Below are 26,279 nucleotides of genomic sequence, written 5' to 3'. Positions count from 1 at the left end.
GGCCTAAAGATATGGATGAATCGCGAGACTCCTCATTCCAACTGACTCTTCATGGGTTGGGCCTTCTCGAGCCCTAGAGAAGCCCTAATCGCACTTATTAATACCTGAAGGCTTATCGCCTGATGGTAACCATTTTCTGTTGTGTTGTTATTTCAGAGCTAGTGCGGGAAGCAAACTACACATATAGGGATGCCAATGGGTTCTGGATCGGATCCTATAAATACCAGATCCAGATCCGTTTTATTTTCACAGATCTAGATCAACCCCAAATCCGACGAACTCTAAAAATTTGTGATCTAGATATCCGTCAAATTCACGGGTCTATGGATCTAGATCTGTAGGTCTACTGTAGTATTGATTTTTAATATTTATTTATGTTTTATATATTTATATTTATGTTTTATATTTATATTGTGTAAAGTATTAATATTGTGTATTGATTTTTAAAGTATTAGCATTGCGTATTAATTTTTAATATTTATATTTATGTTTTATATTATTATAAATTAAAAGTAAATATAAAATATAAATAATACTCCCCCCGTCCACGAAATACACTCTCATTTGATGGTCAGCAAGGAAACAAAAAAGCTGATAAAGGTGTTATGAGTGAAATATAAGTGTAGTTGACTAAAGTGATAAATGTATTATGAGGTGGGGGCGGATCCGAATCTAAAATTTCAAGATCCAAATCCAGATCTTTTTTATAAATTAAGATCCATATTTGGCCCAGATCCGTCGGGTCCAAAATTTTGAGATCCAAACCCTAAAAACGGATCCATATCCACGGATTTGGGCCGAGTCCAATATCCATTGACATCCCTATATATACTCCTGTCTGTGGGCAAGTATTTCATTTTTTGTTCATGTTTTGGACGACAATTTTGGCCGTAAGTACTTATTTAATTATATTAAGTTATTTCCATTTGAGTTAAAGTATGATTTCCTTTATGGCTTTTGTCTTATTTATTTCGTCGATGTCTAGCTTAGTATTAAAACCTGATTTGGGCAAGATGAATTGAGCATGAAATACTTAAACTTGCGAGGACTAATTGGTCTTAAGAGTCACATGAATATGTTCCTGATACACTAGGTTTGATTTAAAACGGTTTGGGAAACCTTTGGGCACAAGGCAAAATAAATTTCAGCCTCTGAAGAGTACAACTCGTGTTGGAGTTGCGATTTTTGGTTAATTTCATGTAAGAGGTCGAATTGGGTTATTCTAAACATTAACGCATTTTGGGTATAACTATTTCAAGCGAGAGACCAATGTAGGGAGAGCTTATGGCCAGAATAGATAAAGGCATTAATTAATAATTTATGGGCTTATACACTGAAAGGAAAGATTGGGCAAGAGGTTGTAGAGTGTGTGATGTGTGACAATTGGGAGCGTTATTGTCTTATGCCTATAACCGATTGACGTATGCATGTGATGAATATGTTTGCACCTATGACCGAGTGAAGTTCATGTTTAATGAGTCAAGTCCAAGTCAGGTTTGTTTTGTCATTTGACCAATCTACGTTTCTATTTCAGTTTAATTTTCTTTATTCATTTGCCCACAACGGTAGTTAAAGCATGGTACCAAAATCAACTATTTTTAGTGACACCTTGACGGCCGAAGAGATTACAATCAATTTCTTGTGGATTCGATCCTAAACTTGCTACTCATTAGTGTAGTTGTGGACACAAAAATTTTATTTGCGTGAAGTTAAACAACGATTTCATCATACACGTTCAATAAAAATTAGATAATTATATAATTATAACGAACGTGTTAAGATACTAAATTACCTAACGCTGGACTATCATGTGTGGTAATATTCCATACTTATTAGGTTAGTTTTCTAAAAATACAACCAAACATGTAGTGTGGTTTATGTGTAATTATGAATACATAAAATTCGTAATTATGAATATGTAAATAGTTTCTAGATTTGACGTGATATATTGGAAGAGAGAATACGTTGTTAAGTTTGATAGTATATACTAAAATAATATGTAAACTAATTAATAGTTCATTTTGTCAAAATTGATCCAATGACTGCTTTGGTGTGGCTCAATTATATAATATGAAAATGGTTAGTTAGTTGCAATTTTTTTTCATTATATTTGTGAGTTGATGATTTAATTTTATATTAGTCGATTCAATTTATTTTGTTTTTCATCATTTATGTAGCTAAAAAACAATATATAAGAAAAAAAAATTGAACGGGTTTAATTCGACCGTTCGATGACCCGAGAGCGACTGAGTTGGGCTTGCTATTTTGCAGCTCGATCAGATTTTGACCCCGCCCCCCAGCCGACCCACTATATTCTAAAAGCTCGGTGGGTCGGACCGGGCTGGCTCGACCCGATTTATTATTATTTTTTAAAAGAAAAAATAAATAAATATCTTAAGGGTGAGGGGTTAGGCAGACCCTCAACCTATAAATAAAACATCAATCAATATCTCATACATGACGGTGCCTAAAAGTGACAATGCCCAACGGAATAAACAAGAAAAAACAGAAATAGAATGGACTATAACATACATAGATGTTGCCCAAAAATGATTACATTCAGAAGACCAATGAAGCAACATAAAAAATGAAACAAACCGAAACAACCTATTTGATAGGTCTAACCTTAAATAAGTGTTTGATTTGCATGATTCAATCTGCAATTGATAATTCAACCTGTATGCAATAATCCAATTAAGTGATTATTTATCACTCCAAAGTTTGGTGAATTATTTAATCACCCTCCAATCCTATCAATTTTATTTATTTCAACTATTAAATTAAACGTTTTCTTTCCTTTTTGAAAATTAAATTAGGTAGCAATATTGCATATGCTATTGATCTTAGTCTTCTTTTTCAATATGAGTATCAATTTGTTGCTTTGCACGCATATTTAGAAATAAATTTAAGTTTCCTTAAAACAAGTAAATAAATAAATTTAAAGTACATTCCATAGTATTGACTGATCAATGGAAAAATAGCCCATAATATGTATATTTACTAATTCAGTTAAGACAAAAGAATAAATTAAGAAGAAAAATTTAAAAAAAAACTTACCTAAAAACTCTAAAATAACACTATCTTCTTCGGAAAACAATAATAATATTAAACGATACTTATTTTGAAATGGAAAAATTGCAAGTGGGACTTTTCTGCACATTTCAATGAACTGAAAATTCGTCTTATTTGATTATTTCTAATTTGTATTTTATTTAATTGGATATCAAATTGCAAATTCACCTAGAATTTAGAAAGCAGACAATAATACAGGGTTGACATTGACAGTCAACAAAGCCTTTTTCTGGTAATTGCTACAGTTGTATTTCAATTGTTTTCAATTTTGGCTTTATTAATTGAAAAATTAAATAGTTTATGAAAAATTGTTGCCTTTTACTTTTAGCATTTTTAGAAAGAAGCAATGTAGTCAAAGATTGAAAATCAATTTTTGGCCCCTAATCTTAAAACATCAAAATATGGCCATTAATTAGGTGGTATGCCTAATTTGCCATTTCTACTCGGTCACTAGGATAATTGCGCGACCGCTGGATGATTGTGCAGCCGCTGGAAGCTTATGGGTGAGTTGCGCGCTCGCGGTGAAAAGTCAGCACCCGCTGCGCGTATGGCACTAATAGTGCCATAAGTGCCATACACATCATTTTATTACTTGGTTTTATTTTGGATTTTCGTTGGCACTTATGGCACTATTAGTGCCATAAGTGCCAAAATAACCATTTTAAACACTTCCCCGTAGGGTTTAGATGTTTCATTTAGGGTTTAAATGTTTTATTTAGGGTTTAAATTATCCATTTAGAGTTTAGATGTTTGATTTAGGGTTTAGATTATTCATTTAGGGTTTAGATGATCCATTTATGATTTCTTGATTCTATTACTGTTGTTTCTGTTGCACTTATGACACTGCCAAAAGGACCATTTTATTTGGTTTTATTTTGGATTTTTGTTGGATTTTATTAGTGTCATATGTGCCAACGAAAATTCAAAATAAAACCAAAGTAAAATCTTGGTAGTGCCACAAGTGCCTAACCCGACCCAGCACGCGACCCGCGTGCCTGATCCTGCTCGATCCGCCTCATTAAGGGTAAAAACGTCCAAATCAATAAAATTGCCAAATTTTATATTTTTTCAATGTGTGACCATAAATTGTATTTTATGCTTTATTTTGACTATTTTAAAATTTTACTAATCGTTTAGAAATATAGGTACTATTATTGCAAATTTAAAAGTCAAATAAGAATTTTCCAACTCCAAATTATTCAATTATATTTCAGCACACGTCAAAACAACAAAATCAATAGATTTTCACAGAAATTCATACAATGCCAAAAATTATCTAGTCTTTTTTTGAACGAAAAAAATTATCTAGTCCCAGATTTATATAAACATATCTTTCCTAACTAATTTGGCCTGCAAAAACGAAATCTGTCTATTAGCTTTCCAATTTTCAGATCGATTCATAGTAGACTTCTATTTCAGTCTTTGAATTCAAAGCAAAAAGAAGTTTCTCTTCTTGCGGCTAAAATAATATTTATCCATTTATTGCAGCCCATAAATTTAGTTATCGATTCATCTCCGCTACCGTTTCTTTCTGACTTCAAATAACTCCCCAAAATTTGATATTTTCTGCTCCCATCACCACTAGATCTCCCAATTCTTCAAAGTCAATTCTGGATTTTTTGGCATAAGAGATTTCGTAAAGATTTTGATGGAATTCTTGAGGATTTTACAGCTGAAAAGTGGTCAATTGTGGTCCAAAAGCCGATTTCTCGCTTCTTTTTGAAATTTTCAGACAATCTCTGGAAAAAGTTTTGATCTAGATGTGGTTTTACTTTTGTTGAGCTGGAGGAGCTGTATATTTTCGAATAAAGTTGGTGGTTTTTTTTTTCTTTTTTTTTTTTCATATTTGTTTGTTTAGATTGATTTTGAATTAGTTGGGCTCTGAGAATTTGAGGGGCTGTGCATAGTTTTGAAGGGTTTATTTTGATGGCTGTGGACGAATTAGTTGAGCTTAAATTTAGGCTGGCCGATGGCAGTGATATTGGACCTAGCAAATATAGTTCTACTACAACTGTGACTTCTCTCAAGGAAAGGATCATTTCACAATGGCCCAAAGGTTTATAAATCTCTTCTTGTAATTGTGTTTTTCCCCTGCTTTGTTTGTGTATGTGTATGTTTTGGGTTGCTGAAGTCTTGATTGGAGTTTTTGTTGGAGCTTTAGGGGCAAGTGCTGAATAATTGTGTCTGATTTCATTTAAAATCTAATGCATATTGTTCTGTTCAATTCTTGTATATGCTACAACTTTGTATGTATTGAGATTCATTTGCTCCTTTCTTGCTTTAGCTCAAAACTGATAGAAGAAAATGAGAAGCTTATCTAGGAGAAATCAGAAATGCTCATGCTATTGTGAAAAGTTTCGTAATTGAACTTCACATTAGAATATCAGAGCATAGTAACAAAGAAATGCATATCTCATCTCTAACTATAGATGAATTTTAGCTACACGTTGGACTGAAATACGAAAGGCCTAAAATTGGTTGGACTCGTATCTGTTAACTTCACAGTAGAATCTAGGTTTTGTCTTCCATATAACCGTTATTAGCTGCCATGGGGAATCTTTCACTTGTGAATTACACCGAGATAGAAAACCTACCCTGTGTAGTTGATCAGTTCATAGGGTTTTCGCGTGCCACTCACGGTTGTTAGAGAAGGTTGCCCTTTTTGGTTACAGCTTTAGAGTCCCCAATGATATGCTTGTTGTTCAAAATCCTTTTCTTATAAGGCAATGTCAAATCAATTGTACGAAGTCGTGGTACTTTCTATTATACGCCAAGAATGCATATTGTGAAGGATTCAGATGTTTTATTCTTAGCTGCAATGCAGGTTAAGTCAGATTGTTTACTTCAAATTTGAACATGCTATATAACTTTCTTGTAGAATTAACTCTGAATGCTTGATCCTGTCCTTCCGTATTGCACAATATTTAAATGTGTAGGAGACGATAAATTAACTCAGGCTAACGCGTAGTGATTGATACAAAATGAACATAATTTTCAACTGTACAAATATATGGTCGATTTAGTCCGTCTCATTCGTGTTTTTTTGCTTTTGTGATATGTGCTTGTCATGTAACTATTTTTGCTATTTTATTATCCATCATCCTCATAGAGGCTCTTTGCTATTTGCAGATAAAGAAAATGGACCTAAATCCATAAACGATATAAAGCTCATTAACGCTGGAAAGATACTAGAAAACAACAGAACACTTGCTGAATCACGAACTCCTCTAAGTGAAGTTCCGGGAGGCGTCATCACAATGCTTGTCGTTGTGCGTCCTCCTCTTCCAGACAAACACAGTGGTAATAAACTAATACTTCATGTCCTAACATTATCTATTTCATGCTTCCATATGTAGGATGTCGTCGTCTTATTTAGTGTACTAATTCTTGAAAATGCTCCCCAAAAAAAGAAAAAGAAAAAACAGAACAACACCATATTGATTTCTATGGTAAATTTGTTGTCCAAGATTTTGCAGGTGAGCTAAAGTATTATTGTAAATCAACTTACTTATGCAACTAATAATAAAACAAGTTGTGAAATCCTTTACTAAACCGTGTCTATCTGTTGTTATAAACGCGATTATCTTTCTATATCAGACACTTTTTTATATCTTTTGTGGTGTCAATCTTGACATGATCTTCCTACCTTTACATAATCACAAACTTTGCTGCAATTTTTCTTCTTTGAGTTATGCAATTTTATAGTCATTGATGGCGTTGTTTGTTTTAGAGCACGAGACCTAGCTTGGTCACTGATACTGCATTGTCTCAGATAAATTGCAGGATGAATCCCAGAAAAAGGTCGGATGCTCTTGCTCGATCCTGTGACGTATTTGAGAGAGCCAAAACGACGTCGTTTTTTGCATTGCAGGTTGCTGAACTGCATTTTACAAGCTGTACAACCCAAATAGAAAAAAGTGGGATTCAAAACAAAATTAAGGATGAATATATCATATATGTATGTCACTGGATTGAACAGTTTATAGAAGAAGTAATTTGCTTTTGAAACATATTTTCCGATCAGAAAAGATGGCTATCAATTTAATTACAGTCAATACATGAAACTATTCATTCTTTAAAAAGTATCCAGGAAGATTTTTTTATTTTTTATTTTTATCATTTTTTATGTAAAATCACATAATTACCCTTATTTTATTCTTTTACCAGATTTTTCACTTTCTTCTTACTCTCTCCTCTCTCTCCCTCCTTCCCCCATCTTATTTTTTATTTTTTTATTTTTTATCTTAATGAATAATATGTATTTTTCTTATTTTAGTTTGGATATTTTTAAATTCCACTCATTTAATTACGTGACAATTAGATAGACTAGAAAGTCATTCTACTAGAGGCTAATTTAAAAGCTCTAATGTATATATTGTGAGATACTCTTTTCTAATGATCATGTAGGAGATTAATTTGGAAAATAGTAAAATAAAATAAACGGTCTAATTATAAAAACATGAGCTTTATGATAACCTTTCATATTATATTCCTGCAAGATCGTACCTTGATTGCAAAATCACGTATTATACATATTATATTAAATCAGAACCGATCACCTACCCACCGTGAGCAAGCATAACGTGCCCACCACTGATGTGACAATTTTAATTATGAAAGATAACTAATAAATCTTACTCTAATTAAAATTATCTTACTATAATTACAATTGCTACATCATGGTGGGCAATGCATGCCCACGGTGGGTATGTGATCGGTTCTGTATAGTATTAAATTGGCCAAAATTTGTGTATGTAGATGGCAATTGATTTCAAATTGCCACAGTTGATGAAGGTAATTGACAATATGGATTTTTATATAATGTTTAAATAACAAATTTCTTTATCAATCTAGCATTATTGTTATTGACATTTGACAATAAGCGAAAAGTAAGCCGAGAAAATAACAAAAAAATCAATATTTTTTTTAGTCAACATAAAAAAAATAGAATCAATTTTTAAATAGCAAAATTGTTCACCCCTAGTTCATAATATCATTTTGGAATCTCAAATATTCATATTCTTCAACATTTCATACTTAGTATTTAAATTTTTCAATTTTAATCGTATTCCCAATTATACCAACATAACCAATTTTTTGAGGTGGAGAGCTCCCTTGGAGGCTTTATAGAAGAGATGGGCCTCATCTTAGAGCCACTCATTCACAATGGTGGGCTATATAAGGGCCCTATAGGTTTTAATTAAGTTATAGTATAAAAATAATGTATTCAAAGATTAAATTAATTATAAAAAATTAAAATCGAAAATTTCACTAAATTTAAATTCAAATATTATCATAAATAATATAGAAAAAAATTAAAAATTAACAATTAACAATTAAAACTATTAGAAACATACACTTTGAGTCTCTAATCGAAGAGTGTGTATTTTTCTACAATATAAATTGCACTATAAAAAAAGAAGCTATATTAATTTAATTTTGTATTGAATCCCATATCGTAAAGTATAAACTTCTCTACAATGTGAAATGCACTATAAAAAGAAAAGCTACATTTAATTAAAATTAAAATAATTTTTAATGTTTTTAAAATTAAAAAATATATATTTTTGTTAAAGGGGTGTGTGTGCGTGCACACGCCCCACATCTCCTCCTTAAAACCGGGCTCGTGCCCCCCATTGATCCTAGGAGCTCGGCAATGGAGCGGAGCTCACCGAGGGCTGACTCGAGCTGCTCGGTCGAGCCCCGCTGCAATTGGTCTCACGTAATTGTTTCATGTAATTGAGTTTGACAGTGCTTTCATGTAATTGAGTTTGACAGTGGCTAGGGTTGTATACGAACCGAACCGAGCCGAATATCTTTAGACTCGGGCTCAGTTCGTGAATTTTTTAATCGGTTTGAGTTCGAATTCGAGCTTTAAATTGAGCTCTAGCTAGGTTCGACAAATAAATATTGGGCTTGAGCTTGATTTGAATTATGTTTGATAATTATTTGATAAGAGCGAGCTCGAGCTTGAATTCGAGCTCGACTCGACAAAGTTTCGCAAATTGTTACTTCAGCTCGAATGACTCGTGAATAAAATATAGAATCTGTTATTCGAACCTGAACTCGGGGCTTGATTGACAACTATTTTTATCTATTATTATATTTAATTTTTAATATATGGATATTCTTATCTTATAAAAGTATAAGTTACTCATGCATCTTATTTCAAAATTATAACAATAAATTATTAATTTGTATGATTTTCATTTTAATATATATGAAAATATATAATTGAATTCATTGTTAATAATTTCATGATATTATTTGAGGATTAATTAGAAAAATACATATACAATAATAAATATTTAGAGAATAAGTTTTGATAATTAAATAGTAAAATAAATAAACTAATTGATATTATACAAAATTATTTAATTTACATAAACATATTCACGAGCCAATTCATGAATACGTCTGCGAGTTTATTCGCGAATAAACTCGCGAACATGTTCTCTAACAGGTTCGAGCCGTGTTCACGGGTTTACGAGCCGAACATATGCACGTTCGAGTTCGGCTCGATAATTTTATCGAGCTTGTTTTCAGGCTCGAGTTCGACTTGTTTAGGAGACTAACGAATTTCGAACGAGTTTTATTCGAGCCGTACTCCGAATAATTTGCGAGCGACTTGATTCGTTTACATATGGAAGCTTATGCATCGATTCATACCAAATACCAACCGACGGATCGATCCAATACAAGCACACTATTAGATTAAACAACAAATTAAAAATGTTTTGAGCAAGTAAAATTTTCTACGTTTTAGCTCGAGTGGTTGCTGCAGTGAACAACTCCACGAAATATGTAATTTGAAACTTTAAAGAAAGATTTGGTTAGGTGTGTGATATTTTGTGGCATACAGTTCACTCCAAAGTCACAATCACTTTTTCCACAAATTTTTAGAAAGTGAGGAAATCACATTTTGGTATGTTTGAGTGGGTTTGTAGTGCACAACTAAAATGGTCCATGTGCCTTCTAATTTTTTAATGTGTTACCAACCGCATAACTCATCAGAACCAAGATTCAATTGATTATATTTCATCTTTAATTAAAGCGAGAACCACTACTCACATAAAAATAAAAATGAAAAAATTATCCACACGCAGACGTGATTGAACCCAAAACCTCTCATAAAGGAGAGTCTTTAGATGCTTTAACTTTGCTACTTGAGCTATGATCAATCATTCGCAGTTTAATTTTATTTTGAAATACTAATATTTCATCTTTAATTAGTCACGTATGTACTCCCTCCGTCCCGCGAGTCTTGACACGTTTGGGTTCGGCACGGAAATTAAGGAGTTATAGATTAGTGTTTTAAGTGTGTAATTAATAAAGTATAAAATTGATAAAGTAGGAGAGAGAATGTAATAAAAGTGATAAAGTAGGAGAGAGAAAATAATAAAGGTGATAAAATAGGAGAGAGAAGGTAATAATTATTACCAAAAAAGAAAACGTGTCAAGATTCGTGGGACGGCCCAAAAAGGAAAACGTGTCAAGATTTGTGGGACGGAGGGAGTACTTATTAGTTTGATTTCGTCAATGAGATCGCGCCATATAATCAAGGTCTTAGTCCATTTTGACCATTGTGGACTAAATCATCATTTGGATCATTTAATTTTAAAGAAATTTAGTATATGCGCTATTAGATAATACAGAATAAATATTAAATGTTTTTTTTTTAGATGGAAAAAAATGAAACATCATTAGTTCAAGTCGAATCAAACAATATCAAAAAATCAAGAAGTGAAACTCGATTTTTAAATTATTACATTTATAAAATTAAAGGCAAAACGAGCGAGTCCATGAACCACAAAAAACGAAATATCATTCTCTCTAAAAAACAAAAAAACGAAATATCATTAAATGTTACTCCTACTTTCTTTAAACAAAAAGAATTGGGTTGTGACGCAGCATGAAAAGAGTCAAAACCTTAATGCAAGTTTGAAAAGGTGAAATTTTGAGGCCCCTCAACATCAATCAGTCACGTTTTTTTTTTTTTTTTTCAGGCAAAATATTGACCACGTCAATTACACAATGACATATCAGGAACAACAATGATGAAAAATTATTTGGCGATTGATTCAATGTTATATTTTTATTTATTTCGGAAAAAGTAAGCCGAGGTTGAAAACTCGACAATCTCCCTCGCCGGAAAAATTACTAACACCCTCTTTTTAAAGTGAAATGTTTTCAAATACACTTTACTCAAATGGTTAAAAAATATCTGCATTATAATTTATTTTTGTAAGAGATATATATATATATTTGTTGTATTTATAAATACATCCGGAAAATAAACATAAAAACATAAAGCTTCACCAACCGACATTTGAAAATTAAGCGAATTGTTCGATGTTGGTAGGTAGAGATAGCATGTGTTTCTTGTATCTTGAACAAAAACCCTACATTAATTTAACTAAAACTTGTTAAACTGAAACAAATCACCAACTCTTCTCAATTCTCATTGTGAAAACTTTCAAGTTTAGCCTGACCACCATCTCAATAAAATTCAAATTACAAAACCAAATTCTTAGGTTTATAAAAAAAAAAGTTAAGCCCCCCCCCCCCCCCCCCAAATTAACTAATCATTAAGTAATATTCACCTTCGCGAGTACTATATATTCTCGTGGGCATCGATCTATCACAATAATCTTTTGTTACTAGTCAAATCCAAATCTAGAAATCTAGAACTCTAAACCATTTAACTAATACAACCCTCATAATCATAGTAGTTGGTGGTGTATATGCACATAGTCTTGATTTTTCAAACCTACCGAAACTTTAAAAAAAAAAAAAAAGGTTTTCAAATTCATGGATCAAATTCACAAACACACCAAGGCTACGTAGATGTATGGCATGATTAACGTAAAAACTAAATTAATTATGAAAATCGAGAACCGTACTGCACTAAACGTATAAAATTACTGTATTCGATTTGAAATCAATTGGAAAAATAAAAAACATTCATCCCTCATGGGATTCAAACTCATGTATTGCATTCATCTACTATAGATATCTTAATGGACTGAAAATAGTTCACACATTTACATTTAAAAAACAAAGTTCTCATTCGAAGCCTCCTACATATATATATCTTCACTACAATTCTTTATCGGTTCCGAAACAAAAAAAGTGATGAAAGCTTTAACAAAGCTGTTGTGTTTCTCAAACGAAATCGTGGGCGATGTGGTGGAGCTCCTCCCCAAACTGCTCCGATTAATGGTGCTAGCCATCTGCAGTCTGTGGAAGCATTGGAAGCACACAACCTCCACCTACAAATACGCCTCCATCATCAACACCAAAACCTCCAATTTCGCAATCTCCGATAGCGAATATTGCTGCACCATCTGCCTCTCGGAGTTTGCGAGGGGAGACGAAGCGGCGGAGCTCGTGGATTGCCGCCACGTGTTCCACCGGCGCTGCCTGGAGCGGTGGCTGCGGTGCCACCGCGCCACGTGCCCGCTGTGCCGGAGCGTGGTGGTGCCGGAGGCCGTCGTGGAGGAGTACCGCCGCACGCGGATGGATCGAGAAAGCGATGATGGGATTCACAAGGAGCTGGCCCACATCTTGTTCAAGGTTTTGCATGATCGCACCCGTCGCCATCGATTCTTTTTCTAGTTCCACACTTTATTCATTTATTCTCCTTAAACCTTAATTTCTTTTATAAATATTTATAATTTCTACCCGTAAATCAACGCATGCACACAATTTGTAAAATTAGTAAATGTATTAGCTAGTTATTGTATTGAGGAAGTTTTGTGTGAGACTCAAACTCTAAATTCAAGTGCAAATTTACCAATAATATTATAAATTAGAATACAAGTATAGTTTTACCGATCGATCTTTACTTGTGAAATGGTTGCATATAATTGTTGTTATGAGTCGAGTTAAAGAGAATTTTGTGAAGTTGTAATACCCAATCAATTAGTTATAGCCTACATCATGAACTAAACCAACTCACCTACTGCTCCTTTATACTATTTCAACCTTTAATGATGCGTGTAAAAATTACACAAATTTCTCTATTTTTTTCACTCTATTTCCAAGCTTTATAGTGGAATGGCTTAAGATCTTACGTTATAACTTACATCCTAACTTTGACAAATCTTAATAATGGTTTAATTTATTTTCATTTATTAGTTGAACATCATTTGTTTTGTTATTTTTTGGATGAATTTAGCTTGATGGCCCTAATAGAACTTGTAAATTTTTCAGTCCCATTAATTTTCGGGTGGGGCGAGCCAATAAAATTCCAAAAGCCAAATAAGTCGGATTGGGCTGCCATTTTGCCAGCACTTACACACAACTACTATAAATGACGATGAGTGTAGATAGATATAGGCATGCAAAAGCAATCACAAAAACAATGAAACTGACTAATTGTGAAATGCATTCAACAAATGGCAATCTAACTGATCCCAGTTCCTATTTAAGTCGGTATTTTTTTGGGACTAATATGTAGAAATTTGAAAAAGAAAATTATGTTTGCACTTCTAATTTTCTTTTAATTGGGTCCTTAACTCTAATTCTTGACGGCCCAAACTTAAAGAACGGGAAGCCCATTTAAGGATATGACAATTTTGAAACTAATCCATCACTCAAAAAAAAAAAAAAAAAAAAAAACTAAATTCCATTCTCATAACTGCCACTCTGCCAGCTTATTTTGGAGCGAAATCTCAAAAAAGACCAAAAAAAAAGGAGCGAAACTATCCACATAATATAAAAGGAAAAAAACATTAAAAATGAGAAAATTAGAATTCAACGGTGATTCACTGAAACTCAGAGAGATTCTGAATTAAAAGACAAAAACATCAGCCAATCTAATTTTCCAAGACTCTTCCTTCACGTCTTCACCATAACCCAATTCATTTCTAGAATTCCGTCGAAATTTTAAATAAATACTTCAGAATCCGACGAGATTAGCTGGTGGTAGCTGGAGACGATGAGCAATCTGAGGGCTATATGCAAGCCCCACGCCGTGTTCGCTTCCATGGCGTGTTGCTACAGATCGATGGGTAGGGTTTTGTCGGTTGAAAAGCACAATTGCAGCTTGGGTCGTCCGCCGCCGCCGCGTTATTTCGCGGTTTGGTTCGATAGATTGGGGGAACAGAGACGGTATGAACCGCGGGTGAGGCAGAATCGGCAGAGGAGAATGGTTGCTACCAAGGCTTCCAATTGGACGAATTCCAAATCTCCCTATGAAACTCTTGGTAAACCCTAATTTCCCCCCCTTTTTCGGATTTTGCTCTGTTTGTGTTATTCTACGAGTATTCAGTAATTGTTTGCGTGAAGTTAGTTGATAATTGTGATGTAGGATTTAAAATTAATGCTTGTTGAAAGATAGTATGGCCTGCCTGACACTGATAATTTTGAGGCATGACACTGATAATTTTTAAGTTATATTAGAAACTTACTGTTTCATTAGGGAAATTTGTTGTGAAATGAAAGAGATCAATCATGGGAGGCAGACTTGTTTTATTCCAGGCTTTCCTTTTCTGGTACTGCAACTTAATCTAGATTATTGGAGTATCTTCTTATGTCGATAAAGTTGCCACAGCGCAGAGATATGGATTCTATGTTTCTTCTTTTGTTTGGTTGCGCAAGTTTAATGCTTATTATGCAACTTTATTTATCATGATTGATGTACAATAACTGCGACTTTTCACTCGCAGAATTGGAGAGGGATGCAAATGAAGAGCAGATAAAGGTAGCCTATAGACGCTTGGCTAAGTTCTATCATCCTGATGGTTTGTCCCTGATCTGCTGTAGCTTATTCTTTTATACGTTACTTTGTGTTTAATGAATTGGGAAGACATAGGAAAATTTTGTCTTGCTCTCAGTTAAGAAATTAAATCCTTTTCTTTAAATATAAAAGGGTGGACAGGCAATGGGTGGTTTGCTGGCTTAAATATATATCATTTCCTAGTATGAAGATTTGATTGAATTTTGTAACGAACTGTCTTGTCAGGCTCGAACATAAAGGTCCCTTTTGCAGATCTGTGAGTGTCACCAGAACTTGAAAATACAAAGTTTTGTTTTTAGCACCCTAGATTAGCTGTATGAGGTGTATCTTTGACGGAATAGTGGCCAACGTAATGTAGTGTTTCTTTGATCTTGTTCTTCTCCTATCTCCAATAACCGGCAAATATATGCTGGTTACATTCTGTTGTTATTCATCATAAACCAGTAAAAGATCATCAACAGTTTTATACTCCTTTCTGTAGATTTAATTTGAATATTGATGTTGTGGTTTATATATAGTTCTACCAAATATGAAGTGAAGAATTCTGCTTAGCTTTGAAGTTTTTTGCATAAGTGAATACTCCTCGAGGAGCATGGATCAGACTATCAGAGAGAAAGAAAGGTCTTGTTAAAGAAATGTGATTCAGTAACTAAATTTCAGATAACAGGTTCACTGCAAAGTAAATTTCAGATAATTTAAAGAAATGGACGAGGAGTTGTATTTTCATAAAAAAAGGTCGTTGATTTTCTCCTCTCCCATTGTTCGTGAGTGCTGGGTCTACAGCTCTTCGAATGATCTGCTTAAGACAAACTTATTGTTCTATGACCTCTACTGATGTGTATGTTTTCATCTGTTGTAGTTTACAATGGGAGAGGGACCTTAGATGAAGATGAAACAGCAGAGACTCGGTTCATAAAGATTCAGGCTGCGTATGAGCTTCTAATAGATGAGGAGAAACGGAGACAATATGACATTGACAATCGTGTGAATCCAATGAAGGTGATATTTATTCCCATTCTATTGGTTAATTCTCCCTTCTAATTCTCAAGTCCTGTTGATGGATCTTCATCTATGTGCGACCGACCTGGAATTTTTGTAGGCTTCTCAAGCATGGATGGAGTGGCTTCTAAAGAAGCGGAAAGCATTCGACCAAAGAGGTGATATGGCTATTGCAGCATGGGCGGAACAACAGCAACTCGAACTCAATCTGCGTGCACGTCGTCTTGCTCGTTCAAAGGTTTGTTTCTGCATTGGCATTAAACCAAAATAATTTCCGTGTTGCTTAGAGCCTGCGTGTGTTGTTCAGATTGATCCGGAAGAAGAAAGGAAGATACTAGTGAAAGAGAAGAAGGCTTCGATAGAGAACTTCAACAACACTTTAAGACGACACACACTTATCCTTAAAAAAAGGGATCTAAATCGCAGGAAAGCCGAAGAAGAAAAGAAGAAGATAATCGGGCAGCTTCTAGCAGCGGAGGGCCTTGAACTCGACAAGGATGAAGATAAGTAGTTCCAACTCACCTTGCTCAATTTTAAGTAGATATATGTATGTATATGATTTACTGTTCAGATTAAACTGTATAACATATATACTTGTATATCCAAATCCTGTTTTATTAAATACCACATTTAGCAGAGTTGTATTTAATCTTTTCTTTGCATTGGGACGTTGAACCCCAGTCACTCTTCGTGTTACCAATGTGAGGAATATCATTGAGCTACAAGATATATAAAAGGGGCGAGACTCAAAACCACAAAATTGAATAATTTTTTTGGTATTTACATCTAAATAGACTCAAAATTTGTCTCATTTGGCAAGATTTCTTCATCTTGAGCTGCTGCCTACGATTCCATGAGCACTACTACAAAACTGGTAAGGCTAGAGGAGAAATCAGCAGTAACAAAGGTAGCGGCTGCGGATTTCCACGAACTCAAGAAAGAAGAAATGAAATGTGAATTAGGTGGGACATGATAGTATCTAGCAGTAACAAAGGTAGCTTTCCATGAACTTAAAAGAAAAAGAAGAGATGAAAGGTCAATTAGATGGGACGTGATAGTATTTGCCATTGCACATGCAGCGGTAGACGATGGGGCACGACTCCACTGCGCACTTGTTGAAGCTCACCATCACCCTACGGCAAGGCCGGCACGCCCCACAAGCGTGCGAGCAGTCCGGCAGGCTCGACCCCGTCGGGTAAAGCTCCATTCCTAACTCTCCCTCCTGCCCACACATATTTCAACTCAACTCAACTTATTATTATTATTATTATTATTTTGAACAAAAAAGTAAAAATGATTATTATATACATTGTAGGTGTGGAGAAATTATACGTACCTTAACATGTTGGTTTTCTACATCCTTGTAGTTGGTGCCTCTACTGTGGTGGGTAACTGTAAATTAAACCAACAGCGACGATATTTGAGTTCATTTCACACAATGTGTAATAAATTTAACAATGAAGATATGAATATTATAAGTTGTTACAATGATAAGGCCTGAGAGCTTGACCACCGGGAAGTAACAAGAAAAGAATCGAAACAACCGACAAGGTATTGCTATAAATTGGCCTCATTTCTATTGAATTAATCAGTGTAATATCACAAGATTTTGATGAAAATGATGAAGGTTTTGAGCAAAAAAATGAGAGTGCGACTTCTTCTTTTTTTGGGTTGGAAATCAGTGGTGGAGAAGGAATTAATTTATAAGATATAGTTGGGATCGAGAATTTAATGTTGGAAGGATGTACAATCTGATCAACTTCACATGAAACGCCACTGCCTCTTCAAAGAGGGGATTTTTCCAAAGTCACGAGTTTCGTTCCGTCTTATGAAATGCATGTTCTCAAAATTTAAAAAATATCATCTAAATAACTTAAAGTTTTTCTTGCTAATTAGCAGGAAATATATAATCTTCTGTTTTAATTGTTTGTTGTCTCTGCATCATTTTGCATTTGGTGAAATAAAATTTCCGCGTTATACTTAATTAGCTTCGTAGCATATAGTCGTATTCATACAAACACGAGACGAATATTCATAATATTTCGACCTCAAACTTATCAAATCTTCATTTTTAAGCATACTGTATGTTCGGATACTGAATGAGATGAGCATTTGGCGAATAATTTGAAATATATGGATGCATTAATGGTGAAGAGAGAGATGAGGAAATTCACGTGGATATGAATGATGAACGAACACCAACGTCAATGTCTCTCAACTTTATTTATTATTTTCTCTTGTTATTCTTCTATTGCATCTTCTGATAGCGATACTTCTGTAAAAATCGTAAATTCGCGATATATATTCGAAACTTAATTTATTGTATAGAATGTATAAATTATTGTAGTTTTCACCCATTCTCACAATACGAACACATTTATAGTGACAAATAATATGATAAAGTATGATATGATACTTACATATATGACACGAAAAGTTTATGAAGACACTAATTTAAATTTTATGTTTATAATAAAATAAAGGGGTTATGGCCAAAAAATACATGAACTTTGAAAAAAATTGCAATTTCCACCTGAAGTTTCAATTAAGTCAAAAAATACATGAATTTTTATTTTTGTTGCAATTTTCACCTAAGTTTGACTTTCAACATAATTAGAGCTTAATTGACTGTTGAAATTAAATCAAATATATTAGTTTTTGCCTTTTTAAACCTCCGAGCTTCTAAATACTCCTCATCATCAGACGTTAGACCAACATTAGGTGAACTTTCGACTGTCACTTAAGCTCTAATTTCGGTGAAAGTCAAATTTAGGTGAAAATTGCAACAAAAATGTAAATTCATGTATTTTTTGGCTTAATTGAAAGTTCAGGTGAAAATTGCAATTTTTTCAAAATTTGTGTATTTTTTTGGCCATAATTCCTAAAATAAATGTATATTCTTAAAATTGATGTATTTTATAACCAAAAATCAAGCATTAAGCATACCTCGAAAGTTTGCTCCAAGGAGTAAAGCAATAGTACTATAATAGGTAGTATAGATATGATGAACACACTTTTTTAATACTCGTTCCGTTTCATTATTGTTGTCCCAAAACTTTTGGGCACCGTAAGAAGAATTTGTAAATTGATAAAAGGGGGTAGAACCTACACTTTTTGAAGAGTTATTTACCTTATATGAAAATGAGACAACAATAATGGGATAACTCAAAATAGTAAGTGAGAATGGAGAGTAGGGATGTTAGTGGGTGGGTATTACCCGAACCAGAACCGTTAAAATTATTACGGTTCCAGATTCAGAACCGACCCATTGCTTATTGGATCCGCATCGGACCGGACCATTAAGTTATAAAATAAAATGGTCCGTGTAGGTTAATTACCCATGGGTCTTATAATACCCATGGATCCAATAATACCACCCATTACCAAATCCAAAAAAGCCCATGGGCCCCACCCCACCCGTCCCCACCAACCCCCAAACTAAAAATATAAATTACAACAATCCAAACTTGAAATTGAATGGATTAGGGTTTGGAATATCAACAAGATTTTGACCATAGTCTTGAGAGGGATTGAAATTTTGAGAGTTGAAGAAAAAATTATTGCTTCGATCATTTGAAAAATAGAGAAAGAAATACTAAATGTTATATGTAGAGGGGGAAAATGAAAGAATTTAAAGGTGTGTTGAAATATAACAAGAGTTGTCTTTATTTATAGAGAATGAAAAAATATAAATTAATTTTGAAATTTTTATTTATTTTTAAATATTTTATATAAAAAATATAATAATTTTAAATATTATCTACTCCCTCCGTCCGCCAAAATTATGTAAAAATTACTATATTTGGCGTCCGCCAAGATTATGTCACTTTCCTTTTATGGCAATGGTCCCACCATCTTCTTTAATATTTTATCCTTACTAACACTCTTTATTTACAAAAAACTCACTCAAAACTCAATCTCAACCACACATCTCATAAAGTGGTGGGACCCTTTCTCCACTACATCAAAATCATCACTAATTTTATTAAATCTCGTGCCCAAGCAATTTTACATAATTTTGGCGGACGGAGGGAGTAAATAAAATCTTCAAAATAAATAGAATATAGAAAAGTGTCTCATTACTATTGATCTATTTTATAGGAGAGACTGAGAGAGAGACTAATGGTGGTCTCATTTTTGAGCTGGTCCAATGTCTCTTTAATCCAACCACTTTGACTTTTTTTTTTTTTGCTAATTTCATTTATCTATGTGGCTGTGGACTAGGTTGGGTAGGACAACATTGATAAACATAGTCTAAGACTATCATTAAAGCAACCACTCCAACCATTCAATCATCCAACCTCTTTAATATTTAATTAATTTCTCTCTCTTTCACATCACTAATATCCATCCGGACCATCACAACCCAACCACACACATTTTGAGAGATTTATATATGACCACTCCAACCATTCAACCACAACATTTAATAGAATTATTATATTATTTTTAAGTATAATAATTATATATAATAAAAATAAAAAATAAATTATATTTTTAATGAAAAATGATAAAATTGTCAAAAAAATAGCAATAAATAGAAAATATCATTACCAAGAAATTACAAACTAAATTAATAACATAACAATACAAAATTACAAACAAACAAATTGTGTTTCAAACACATTTGCAAATAATTTCTGAAAAAAAATTCTGGGATCCATTGCAAAATGGAGAAAGTTGAAAATTTCAGAAATGACAAAAGATAAATATGTAAAGAAGAAAATGAAATTTTAGTGTGTGTACAAATATAACAAATGAGATCTTTATTTATAGAGAAATTAAAATTATAAATTTTGATATATATAAATATATACACAATATAAAACATATAATAAATATAAAAATTTTATCTTAATATCGAAATTAAAAATATTCAACCAATGAAATAATGACACATCATCAAAATTTAATGAAAAAGGTAAGAAGACCACTGGTCTCATATTGGTTCCACAGAGACCGTGGTCGGTCGAAGTTTGAGGTTGGTATTGATCACTGATATTTGTAGTCTAAATGTCGTCCGGCTCAAATCTCATGCACTTTGTTAATAAACCACCAAAAAGAGTCTAAAGAAACTGTAACCAAGACTTAAGGCCCTTGTTTCAATTCCTCTGTCACACGGTCTTTAAATTTTTTTTATTTACTCAAACTATGACCAAGTTGTATTGTCCTTCTCTCAAGATTTTCATTTGTGTCCGGCCACTTTTTACTTAGTTTCAATGTTAAATTAATATATTTTACTATAATTTTAAGATTATTAATTAAAACTTATAATTATTTTTATATTTTTGATTAATAATTGGTTTTTAGGATTAATTAATCCATAATTATAGCATATTTTTCAAATTCTAACAATAAATCTTTATAAAATAGTGAAATTATTGGTATATGATACATACAGAACCGATCATCTACCCACCGTGGGCAAGCATAACGTGCCCACCATTGATGTGACAATTTTAATTAGGAAAGATAACTAATAAATCTTACTCTAATTAAAATTATCTTACTATAATTACAATTGCCACATCATGGTGGGCACAATATGCATGCCCACGGTGGGTAGGTGATCGGTTCTGATGATACATATATGCAAATATAATGATATACTAGTATTATATATCTAAATATAATTAATAAGTAAACTGCATGCAGGTGAGATCGCTACACCACACGAAGGTGAGAAAATAATGACACACAGACGGGATCATTACCCACACATAAAGTGGGAACACTACATTGCAAGCATACGAAAATTGAATCAAAGGCCTCTCACAAAAGAGAGTATTTCAATTTCTCAGCTATTATAATGATACAAACGAAAGCATAAAACATTCAGAAACCAACCTCTAAAAACATGAGCCCATAACATATCACAAAACAAAATTTTCAACTCGATTACATCCTCCATTAATTCGGATGGATCAATTCTTCATGATAATCATGCCAAAAACCGAAATCCATTATTCAAAAGTTAAAAAAAAAAAATATACATAAAACATTATTCTTCCAAATTAATTCCTCAATATTTCAAGACTAACAAAGAATCCGACTAGTGCATTTGCTCTTATTTTTTCCTACATCAACACAACGAATTTTAGTGGGCATTTTGCTTGCTGGATAAGCCCCCAAAACATATAAAACACACTCACTTTGTCCATTTTTGGCGCATGCACCTTTCCTTGGAATATCTGGAGCCGGACAATATTTCATCGCTTGTCCTAAAATATTATAACAACCACGGTTAGAAAAATATGTAATAATACACATATTATATTAATAACATAAAAATGTCTCCTCATCAAAGTTAAGTTCGACCAATATTGGTTTCAAGATGAGAATATTATGTTCGTACCAAGAGAAGGTAGAAGAACTGCTAGGCAGAGCATGAAGGTGACTGCCAACTTCTTCATTTCCCTATATATTTTTTGTTCGCCCAAAACTATTTTCAATTCAAATATAATTAGGTCTAGAAAGTGATCTTTATATAGTATAGGTAAAAGAAAAAATTGAAACGGCTGAAAAATCTGAAATGGTATGATGATATTGATTTAGAATATTAATTAGTAGAATCAATTAGCTGCGAAGTTAATGGTGTTTAACGTATTAAGTGAAAGAATGATAGTATTTAATTATTTACCCAAAGATTTTGACAAAATAAAAAATGAAAGAATCTGTCTGTCTTTGGGAGTTACGTAAACGAGATTATTATCGTATCTTTTCCAATAAAATAGAAATGGAGATTTGTTAAATATATCACTTCTTTTTTAGATGTATATATCCAAATTTAGCCTACTATCTTAATCAATCAAAGCATTCTTTCATAAAAATAAATTTAAATGTATGTAAACATATAATAAATAAAGGTAAAATAAAATAATTATATATAAATTATAATTTTAAAAATATTAATTGTATTTTCTTAATGTATGCGAAAATTCAAATTTAACTATTTTCGTTGGACGACATAGTATTTTTTGAGACCGTTATTAGACTAATTCCATACGAGAAGAACATACAAAAATCAAGGATAAATATCATTTTAAACTACTATTAGTTAGTATAATATAAACTATCGATTATTTTAAAATAATGAACAATTAATCAAAAATCAAACACTAAAATATGAGCCCATCATGACATATCACGAAACAAAAATTTAAACTTGGTTACACTTTTCCATTAATCGGGATGGATCGATCATGAATCATGATTCAGGGTAATAATGCCCAAAACCCAAATCAATTATTCAAAAGTGGATAACTTTGAATTTCTAAATTAATTATTCACTATTTCAGGAGTCATAAACAATTTGACTAGTGCAATTGCTCTTGTTTTTACACTAATATTTGTGGTAATATACGAAACTATCCAACTTTGTCAAGTTATGTACTCAAAATACCCCAATTTTTTAAATTCACTACATTTCATACCCATTTCATTTCTATGTTATTATTTTTGTAAGGCATGCGCCCCTCTCCCCAAGCCAAAAAAAAAAAAAAATATTTTTTCACAAATCTGATTTTTTGACCGTTGCCCCAACCCCCACAACCCCACCCCCAAGCTAATATATATATATATATATATATTATTTTTTCACAAATTTGATTTTTTGACTACTGCCCCCTCCCACCCACCCCCACACCCACACCCACACCCCCAAGCCAAAAAAAAAATTATATTTTTCAGATATATAAAATGATCAGATTTGTGAAAAAAAAATTGGCTTGGGGTGGGTGGGGGTTGGGGGTGGGGGGAGCAGCGGTCAAAAAATCAGATTTGTGAAAAAATAAAAATAAAAAAAAAATTGCTTGGGGTGGGGGGTGGGTTGGCAAAAATAGAATTTGTAAAAATGAAATTAAAAAAATGTTTACGGTTAGGTCAAATCTGGATTGAAATTATAAAAAAAGAAAAGGAAAAGAAAATGGACTCCAAATAAAATAAAAAAAGGGTATGGGTTGGGTCGGACCGGACCCGAAACAAACCAGTTGAATTGCGTTTGGATCGATTAGGATCTAGGTCTGAGCGGTCGGGTGTAGAACCAAAACAAGAATCATTATTTTATAGCTCAACGGGTAATGAACGATTCCGATTCTGATCCAGGTAATACCCACCCGCTGACATTCCGAGAGTATTCATTAATGGAGTCGAGGAAGCTTAGCCCAAAGCTGAGGCATCAAAACTTCTTTTACTCTCTCTCTCATAACAGATCATTAATTCAAGTCGCACCGATGGCTATGAAGTAATTTTTCGGATTAATTCACTTGTCACTTAATTAATAGAATAAGTAATAGTAACATTTTCAATGCTTTATTGACTGTAATCTTTCGCAGTATTGTTTTCATTGTTATTGTTTTAACGAGAGAGAGAGAGAGAGGCCATATCAATATATCATGATTAGAATAAGTAATAGTAACATTTTCAATGCTTTATTGACTGTAATCTTTCTTTTCTTTGTTATTGTTTTAACGAGAGAGAGAGAGAGAGAGAGGCCATATCAATATATCATGATTATTCCTTATCGAAAAAACTTTTCGCCGAATTCATATATCCATAAATACATATACTTCTCCCAAAAATTCATATATCCATACAAAACTATAGCGTTGGAGATTATACAAAAAAAAGAAAGAAAGAAAAAAGTAAAAACAATATAATCAACCGACTAACTGAATGTCGCCAAGATCAAGCTGCGCGGCAATCTCCTCCAGCTGCTTCTTCACGCTCATGTCGATCAATTTTGAACCTGAATCCCCATACCTGATCGTGAATCCCGCCAGCAGCGACTCGTCAATCTTCGTCTTGATCTTAACATTCTTCGCCCCCGTCAGTTTCTGCACGCGCTTCGCGATCTCCGCCAGATGCTGCGGCTCCAGCTGCACCACCGACGTCACCGTCGCCACCTGCGTGTTCGACAGCCTGTTGACGATCAGATCGAACTCCTCCACGATCTCCTTTATCAGATCGATACGCTTCATGTCCACCAGGATGTTCAAGAAATTCGCCACGTGCGGCTGCAAATTCATCGATTTGCAGATCTCGTCGACGATCTCCCGCTTCGCCTCGATGCGGACGGTAGGGTTGGTAAAGTAGCTCATGATCGCCTCATCGGAGAAGAACTTGTCCACGAGCTTCTCCACGTCCGCCGCGGTCTCGGCGAGGCTGCCATTGGCGACGGCGATGTCGGCGAGCGCATTGGCGTAGCTCGCCGACGCGGTGTTGGCCATCCTGGCGCCGCACGCGCCGCCACGTCCCCCGCGGCGGAGGTAGGGTTTGATGGTCAGTCTGGTGAGCTTGAAACTTGAAGAGAGGGAGAGCTTGCTTGTTGGTTTCGATTGGAGTTGCGCCGACGGCGGCGAGCGGGAACGGAATGTGATTGGAGTCTGCTGCAGAGCGGCGGCCATTATAGCGGCGACGTGGTTGCGCGCAGAGAGAGAGAGGGAGAGAGAGTTTTGAAAATGTATGGACGTTGAAACTTGAAAGGAGGTGTTTAGGACGAGAATGAACGGATAGGATTGGAAGAGAGGAAGCGATCGACGGTTGTTATCGGATATGATTATCTAGTGATTCTGAGAAGATAGCATCTTATCTCAAGCAGGGGATAAAAATTTGACACGTGGATGTCTCGCACTGGATGAGTCAAAAATTTCATGACTAAATAAGAGGTGCTTGCATTAGCTATCGATTGACTATTATTGATATTATCAAGCGGGAGATTGTTTGGCTGAGGATTTTGTAGCTTGGTAGTTTGGAATTAGACAAGTTCATTTTTAAGAATGTGCAATTAGTAACGGCAAAAAGAAGTGTATATTCAAATTTAAAATCCATTCTAATTGCCTCAAACTGCACTCTATGCCTTCACCGTTGGCCATTGATGAAGATGAAGATTGGAAAAATTCTTGGCGCTCAACATATGGTTTCATCAACAAACAAAATTGCCAATCAAATTTACAGCAGTTTGTTTGAACACATACATACAACACACAACAAAACCTCGAATATTTCCCCTAAAGGAAACAAATCTCAAGAAAGAGTATCACAAAACTGGAAACTAAGCCTCATTTGCTTACTTGGAGCCTTGAGATGTGAATAGGTTTGGGTACGAGAAATACGTATCGTCATCCATTGGTGACGATGCCTGAGTCGGGTTAAGACTGCCATAGCTAAAAGCATCGTCGTAGGACCCGAAGCCGCATTTTGCATCACCGGAAGAGTGTTCCGAGGTGCTGTTCCGGCGTGGAGAAGTGAAGGGGGTTGTGTTAGAATGAGCAAACGGGTTTTCTGCATCTAATTCAACCTCCTCTTCAAGGTCTGAATTGGTTTTGTCGATGTGAAACGGATTCTCAGTTTCAGAGTATGAGAAATCGTCCTTCTTCTTCTTCATGAGCTCAGTGATACGAAGTTGAGCAAGGGTAGATGCTGATCGAGCAGCTGCAGCTGCGCCCTCTGCTGTCTCCGCAGCTGC

At 34.0% G+C, this 26,279-nt stretch overlaps 6 protein-coding genes across 6 annotated transcripts in view; 3 read left to right on the top strand and 3 right to left on the bottom strand.

The window, feature by feature from the left end:
* The first annotated feature begins 4,264 nt into the window (after positions 1-4,264).
* Positions 4,265-7,082, top strand: LOC130994537 (membrane-anchored ubiquitin-fold protein 6-like). Its single transcript, XM_057919583.1, has 3 exons — positions 4,265-5,128; positions 6,202-6,372; positions 6,845-7,082. Exons 1-3 carry the CDS (start codon positions 4,999-5,001, stop codon positions 6,898-6,900), a joined length of 357 nt encoding a protein of 118 aa, XP_057775566.1. The 5' UTR covers positions 4,265-4,998; the 3' UTR covers positions 6,901-7,082.
* A 5,125-nt stretch (positions 7,083-12,207) lies between these two features.
* Positions 12,208-12,690, top strand: LOC131010159 (probable E3 ubiquitin-protein ligase RHA1A). The gene has a single exon (XM_057937579.1). The coding sequence runs from the start codon at positions 12,208-12,210 to the stop codon at positions 12,688-12,690; it is 483 nt and encodes a 160-aa protein (XP_057793562.1).
* A 1,109-nt stretch (positions 12,691-13,799) lies between these two features.
* Positions 13,800-16,463, top strand: LOC130994286 (uncharacterized). The gene is made up of 5 exons (XM_057919335.1): positions 13,800-14,282; positions 14,745-14,819; positions 15,675-15,814; positions 15,915-16,052; positions 16,122-16,463. Exons 1-5 carry the CDS (start codon positions 14,015-14,017, stop codon positions 16,323-16,325), a joined length of 825 nt encoding a protein of 274 aa, XP_057775318.1. The 5' UTR covers positions 13,800-14,014; the 3' UTR covers positions 16,326-16,463.
* An 84-nt stretch (positions 16,464-16,547) lies between these two features.
* LOC130994559 (protein EPIDERMAL PATTERNING FACTOR 2-like) lies at positions 16,548-17,776 on the bottom strand. Its single transcript, XM_057919605.1, has 3 exons — positions 17,301-17,776; positions 17,151-17,206; positions 16,548-17,036 (listed from the first exon to the last, which is right to left on the bottom strand). Exons 1-3 carry the CDS (start codon positions 17,386-17,388, stop codon positions 16,851-16,853), a joined length of 330 nt encoding a protein of 109 aa, XP_057775588.1. The 5' UTR covers positions 17,389-17,776; the 3' UTR covers positions 16,548-16,850.
* Positions 17,777-24,317: 6,541 nt separating this feature from the next.
* On the bottom strand, positions 24,318-25,652 carry LOC130994309 (ATP synthase delta chain, chloroplastic-like). Its single transcript, XM_057919357.1, has one exon. The coding sequence runs from the start codon at positions 25,216-25,218 to the stop codon at positions 24,472-24,474; it is 747 nt and encodes a 248-aa protein (XP_057775340.1). The 5' UTR covers positions 25,219-25,652; the 3' UTR covers positions 24,318-24,471.
* A 37-nt stretch (positions 25,653-25,689) lies between these two features.
* The window catches only part of LOC130994022 (uncharacterized), a 2,835-nt gene continuing 2,245 nt past the window's right edge, over positions 25,690-26,279 (bottom strand). The window contains exon 6 of the mRNA XM_057919060.1: positions 25,690-26,279. This exon is cut by the window's right edge and continues 375 nt beyond it. Within this exon, the coding sequence (XP_057775043.1) occupies positions 25,881-26,279 (399 nt within the window). The 3' untranslated portion in view covers positions 25,690-25,880.

The sequence above is a fragment of the Salvia miltiorrhiza genome, chromosome 1 (assembly GCF_028751815.1).
Source record: "Salvia miltiorrhiza cultivar Shanhuang (shh) chromosome 1, IMPLAD_Smil_shh, whole genome shotgun sequence".
NCBI lineage: Eukaryota > Viridiplantae > Streptophyta > Magnoliopsida > Lamiales > Lamiaceae > Salvia > Salvia miltiorrhiza.
Note: the sequence above shows the minus strand (reverse complement) of the source record. Positions and strands in the feature narration are given on the sequence as shown.